Source organism: Budorcas taxicolor, chromosome X (assembly GCF_023091745.1).
Source record: "Budorcas taxicolor isolate Tak-1 chromosome X, Takin1.1, whole genome shotgun sequence".
NCBI lineage: Eukaryota > Metazoa > Chordata > Mammalia > Artiodactyla > Bovidae > Budorcas > Budorcas taxicolor.
Window position 1 is genome coordinate 79,876,763 of NC_068935.1, and position 6,000 is coordinate 79,882,762.

Genomic DNA, 6,000 nt, shown 5'->3' on the forward strand with positions numbered 1-6,000 from the left:
TCCAGAATAAACTTCATTTAAGTTCTACAAAAACATTTATCAAATGGATGTATTTTTTTTTAAATTCCCTACTAAGGACTTTTCATTAAGTAGTCTTACAGAATATATGATTTCTAGAACTTAGTTTTGTTAATATGTACTTTGATGTAAAGAACGTATTTGGTATGTAAAACATAAAACTTGAGTATGGTTGCAAAACACACTACATTGTTTAAGGATTCCAGAAATCAGTTTAATGCTGGAATAACTATTTAGTATGTAATAGTTTTACAATTATGTAATTCATATTGTGAATGAAGCCTTGCTTTTGTAATATATGAACAAAAAAACGCCACACTTTCAAAAAAAGAAACAGAATATAAAAGAAGAACTTTAACATTCTTATGAAGTTGTGAAGGTACATTCCGTGAAAGATAACAGAATAATACAGGGTCTGGATGCTATATTTTTCTTTAGGAATGGCTAAAGGAAAGGAAGGATGGTTAATTAGAAGAAAATTAGAATAAAATAATGGTCCTCCAAATATATAGATAGGAAAAAGATTAACTTTATAGGAGACGTCTGGCAGATAACACCTTAATCAAATGATCATAAAGAACACCAGTAGTAATAGAACAAATCAAAATTGTGTGCTGTTCCGTAGGATTCAATGAGAAGAATACAGCACCACTTCTGCGATATTCCTGCTAAAGATATACAATCTGAATCTAATCATAAACAAATATCATTTACAAACTTGGCCTGTGATTGTCAAAACTGTCATGATCATGAAAGTCAAAAGACCAAATGAGTTTTATAATAAAGAAGACTACAGAGGCAGTACAACTAAACACAACATATGACTTTGAACTAGATCCTTCTGCTATATGGGACATTATTGGGACAACTGGTGAAACTTGAATGAGGTCTGAGTACCAGATGGTAGTGATGTAACAATGCTAATTTCATGATTTTGATGGTCGTATTGTAGTTACATAGGAGAAAGCTCCTGTTCGTAGCAAATATACACTAAAGTATTCAGGGGACCATCAGGACAACAACTCATGTCAAAGGGTTCAGAAAAAAAAAGTACTTTATGCTGTTCCTGCAACATTTGTTTGAAATTACTAAGTTTGTTTTACTATTTTAAAAATCTGAAACAAAGTGTTCGATGTGTCTTAAGCCATGACATCATTTTAAGAAGTGAAAAAAAAATGTGAGTAGCTGTTGCCTGGAAGAACTAATGTCACTGAGTAGAAATTACTGGGAAGCAAATTTCATCTCAATATAATCTAACACAATTAGAGTAGTCCAAAAACCAATCTGTGATATTTCTGTCAAAGAGAAAAATTTTGACCAGATGCTGGAAGTTCACTTAACAGAGATATTGCTAGAAAGTAATTTTCTTTGGATGGAAAGAAAAATAGACTAAATGATGTGTAAATATCACTTTCAACTTTAAAGGACTAGTACACCATGGTTCTACTTCTTTTAAATCCTTTGAATCTTGACTAACCACTGTAGTAGACTAACAGTTAGACACCTCTCTGGCACTGCTCCCTTCTTCAGAACTTTGCCATAGTCTTAAATAACACTAAAGCCCTGGCTTCTCTTCTGTAATCAAGATTATTAACTGGCCAGTGTATTCAGGGGCTTTAGGAAATCTCAAAGGTTTTAACATTTAAAATACTTTTGTCTAAAAAAAATGAAGCAAAAAGTTTAATATTTCTTATGTGTTTAACAGGCTTCCCTGGTGGCTCAGAGGTTAAAGCCTCTGCCTGCAATGCGGGAGACCTGGGTTCAATCCCTGGGTCAAGAAGATCCCCTGGAGAAGGAAATGGCAACCCACTCCAGTATTCTTGCCTGGAGAATCCCATGGATGGAGGAGCCTGGTGGGCTACAGTCCACGGGATCGCAAAGAGTCAGACAAGACTGTGTTTAACACTGTGTACGTAGTCATCTACTTCCACTCCTACCCCTGGACTTTGAACTCTTTCAGGGCCCAGAAGCTGTATTATTTACCTCTGAATCCCTCAAGAGGCTTTGCAGTGCCTGGGCCTCAACTAGGGCGTCATCAGCACCCATCAAAGAACTTAAAATCTAACGAGGTTTCAGAGCAAACAAACAAAAACATATACAAGTCAAAGATGAGCAGAACCATAGAAAGCAAATATAGCATAAAGGTACTTTCATTGGGTCAGTTCTTAGGTTGTGGGCTTTTTGAAGGGAGGACTCATGTTTCATCCATTCCTGTATTGGCAGCACCCAATCACAGTGCCTGACAGATAGTATATGTTCAAGAACCGTTTGAAGAATCAACCAGTCTCACCTTTAAATACGCCTTTTATGAGTGGTGCTACTGCTGTATTGAAGACTTCCTCTTGTTCAGTAGAGGGGTCAAACACAAAATCGTAGGTAAAAGATTTGTCAGTACCAACCACCACCTAGAGAAGGCAAGGAACAAGGAGTAAGGGGAAAAAAAAAAAGGCTAGACCGTGCCCCCTCACTGCTATTTGGCACCAGCTGTTCAGAGGGAGGCCCAGGACTCTGCTACGCACCTGAGGTTCCCCGGGTACGAAGGAAAGGCACATTTGGCAGCCCTCATTAATCTCTTTGGGGACCAAAGGGCGACATCGCAGTGCCACTCTTACAGGAATGCCCTTCACCTCTTCCTTCATGATCCTACTTCTGCACCGTCTCTGCTGAGGGTAAAAAAAAAAGAAAAAGATGCTCTTTGATAAACCTTGGTAGGTCGGCAGGAGTGGGAGAGCGTCCTCCTTCAGTTCTGGCCCTCCTCGGAGGGTGTGGTGGGTTAGGGAAGTCAGCGGTAGCCTACGGCGGCAGCCTCTCTCTCCCAGCGGGATCGCTACCTCGGGAAAGTCACTGTCTCTCAGTCTTGGCCAGGACAGGACTGCCCATCACCCTGACCCTCTGAAAACAGCGAAGTGGCCTCTGAAATAGAAAGAAAAAGCCCAGCGGAGACGACGACAAAGAACCAAACACCAGGGTACCAGGAAGGGCAGATCCTGAGCTAAGGTGCCCCCTTAACTCACCAAACTAAACGTCCCTTACCAGGTGTCCCGCCGCCCTGTCCCAACCAGAGGTTTAACCGCCAAGTTTCAAATCACTCCCGGGGGCGCCAGCCAATCGGAGCGCAGACAGCCTGAGGGCGGAGCACGCACGCGGCGCGCGCAGGAAGACGCATGGGAGGGGGACGTGCGCGTCGCTCCCTGACCCCGCCTTTTTCCGACTCAGCCTAACATCCGCTTCCGGTTCTCAGGCTGAGTTGGCGGTGAGCAGAGACTCGGCGCCTGAGGCCTGCGGGTTGGAGAGGTAGTAAGACAACTTTTACAGTGCTGTGGGCCAGGACTCAGGCACGATGCGGGAAAGAGATCTGGAAGGTGGCTGGTGGTAAAGGAAAGGCCAATCTGCAGACCGCCGCCATTACTCATCACATTAGGGAATGTGGGGCGGTGCCTTGCCCCGAGTTTATATGGATAGTTGGAATCAGCCTTCCGTTGAATTTCAAAAGTAGTCAGATAGTTTTAGATTCGATCCTGATTTCCTCCTCTCTAGAATGAGGACGGTAACATATGTTTCACAAGCTTGTCGTGAGAAAGCAGATCATTTCTATAGTGTATCTAAGAGGTTGTTAGCATCCAGATAGTCAGCCAAGTTGATAGTTTTCTTCCTTCTCTCCCAAAATCTATCACCTACCTAGAAGTGGGCTGGGCATATAGACTGACAGTCTTGGAATGGGTTGGGTTGTTTTCTAAAACTTGCTGGGCTGTTTTCCCTTTTAAGTCATTTTCGTCAGCTTTGATTCACGCTTCCATTCCAGGTCCTTGCTGGAGATGGACAGCCGGATTCCTTACGATGACTACCCGGTGGTTTTCCTGCCTGCCTATGAGAATCCCCCAGCATGGATTCCTCCTCATGAGGTGGGAACCATCTGTACAAGGAATTTTTTTCCCATAGGCACAGGATGATATATGAAAGGGAGGATGGCAGTTAGAAAGCTCAATGGAGAGTGAATCTTAGCTAGAAGTTGGATTCTGAGCAACTGTTTCTAAAACAGTGTTACCTGTTTTACTTAAACCAAGTCCATGACTTCACCTTCTCCTGGCTTCAGGGTGATGCATTTGTGTTCTGGATTAAAGTAGTAAGCCTGATAATAAGATTTCTGGGGTTGCTGTGTCTTGCAGAGGGTATACCATCCAGACTACAACAATGAGTTGACCCAGTTTCTGCCCCGCATCGTTACACTGAAGAAGCCCCCTGGAGCTCAGGTGAGCTTATGGAACAGTTGCTTCTTATTCCAGGCTAGGTTTGTCCATACCAGGCCCAGAAGTTGGCCATGGTTTGGGGGGGGGGGGGATGAATTGGGAAGCAGATAAGGAGGCTCTGAATCTTCCTTTTATAAGCAGAAAAGCTGAGATGCCACTTGCACAACTTCTGACTGCTTTCTGAGGGACATAAGGCAAGCTGTCATACATTGATGCTACTAGATACTGCTGTGTTTGTCGTCTGTATTGAGCCCCCTTCTGTGCTCTTGTCTTACAGTTGGGGTTTAACATCCGAGGAGGAAAGGCCTCCCAGCTGGGCATCTTTATCTCCAAGGTGCGTCTGCCTGGTAGGCAATATGGATAGCTACTTCCCTTTGTTATCAGATTGCTGAACCCTGATGTCCCAAGGCTGGGGAGAAGGATGATTCAGTAGACTTATAGAAGGGGCATAGTGAGACTGTCCTTGCCCACTTACAACTTCCTACCTTGCAAGGCACCTGTTTCCCCACGTCATCTCTCTCTCTCACACACACACAACGAATATAGTACCTTACATTTGAACGGCATTTAATTTCACTTACACTGTTTGAAATTATCCTACCTTGATTATATATATTACAGGTAATTCCTGACTCTGATGCACATCGAGCAGGACTTCAGGAAGGGGACCAAGTCCTAGCTGTGAATGATGTGGATTTCCAAGATATTGAGCACAGCAAGGTGAGCACAGCACCTGGGCTGTGGTGAGGCTAGAAGCCATCCCAGGTAGGATGCAGTGGGCAAGAATAGCCTAATGTGTAACCTGATAAAGAATTTCACCTTGATAAGAGGGAGGCAGCTATTGGTGACCCAGAAGGTTGGAGTGGCAAACTACTTTCCTCCTGTTATAATTCTTTCCTGGGTTGTATCTCTTCATTTGTACAAGCTGCCATGTTCCTTCCAGGCTGTTGAGATCCTGAAGACAGCTCGAGAAATCAGCATGCGGGTCCGCTTCTTTCCCTACAGTAAGTGCCTCTCTCTTTTTTGCTTACCTGGCAGACCCCTCAGTGGGAACTCTTTAAATACTGATTACTAGAGGCCCCACAAGTTGGTGATGGGGAGTTGGGAACTCAGGTCAGAAAATAACCTGTGCTTTTCTTCCTTTTCTTTCTTGTTTTCCCCAAGATTATCATCGCCAGAAAGAGAGGACTGTGCACTAGAGAGTTGCAACCCACAGCCCTCCACATGGGATCTCCTAGGACAAGCTAGCTAGGTCTCAGGGAAGCCATCTGGGAAACTACTCTCAGCCTCACCTTGGGAGAGTGGAGTCGGGAGGATGGGAAGACAGCAAGACCCTGCACTGAGCCAGCCGGCCAACTGCATTTCCCCAACTGTACTGTGCTTTGAGTTCTCTAGTTTTCTGTGTGGGCTTCATACCCTGGAAGGAGAAGGATGGTGATGTCTAGGTATCTCTTAGCTTGTGGAGAACCCTGCTAGAGAAGGCAGCTGACATTTATTGAATACCATGTGCTAGGCAATTCCACATATTTCGTGTCATTTTCATTAGCATATACAAATCAGTAGAAAAAAGGATATTGGGGGCCTCCCCGCTAATCTGCCTGACCATCTCATCTCATCCTATCCTTATACTAGCAGTGTATACCCGTACATTTTGGAGACTGCAATGGAACCATGTTTTCCTCCCCTCCCTCATTCTATTTTCTCTCTGCAAAAAAGTAAAATACAGTGCTGAGGA

The 6,000-nt window shown here is 43.9% G+C and overlaps 2 protein-coding genes across 2 annotated transcripts in view; one reads left to right on the forward strand and one right to left on the reverse strand.

The window, feature by feature from the left end:
* Positions 1-2,657, reverse strand: part of KIF4A (kinesin family member 4A) — a 132,658-nt gene extending 130,001 nt beyond the window's left edge. The window contains exons 1-2 of the mRNA XM_052663055.1: positions 2,538-2,657; positions 2,309-2,423 (exon numbers count right to left, since the gene is read on the reverse strand). Of these exons, the coding sequence (XP_052519015.1) occupies positions 2,309-2,423; positions 2,538-2,657 (235 nt within the window). The remainder of the gene's footprint in view (positions 1-2,308; positions 2,424-2,537) is intronic.
* Positions 2,658-3,233: 576 nt separating this feature from the next.
* On the forward strand, positions 3,234-6,000 carry PDZD11 (PDZ domain containing 11). The gene is made up of 7 exons (XM_052663339.1): positions 3,234-3,312; positions 3,821-3,920; positions 4,185-4,268; positions 4,543-4,599; positions 4,887-4,985; positions 5,209-5,269; positions 5,430-6,000. Exons 2-7 carry the CDS (start codon positions 3,834-3,836, stop codon positions 5,462-5,464), a joined length of 423 nt encoding a protein of 140 aa, XP_052519299.1. The 5' UTR covers positions 3,234-3,312; positions 3,821-3,833; the 3' UTR covers positions 5,465-6,000.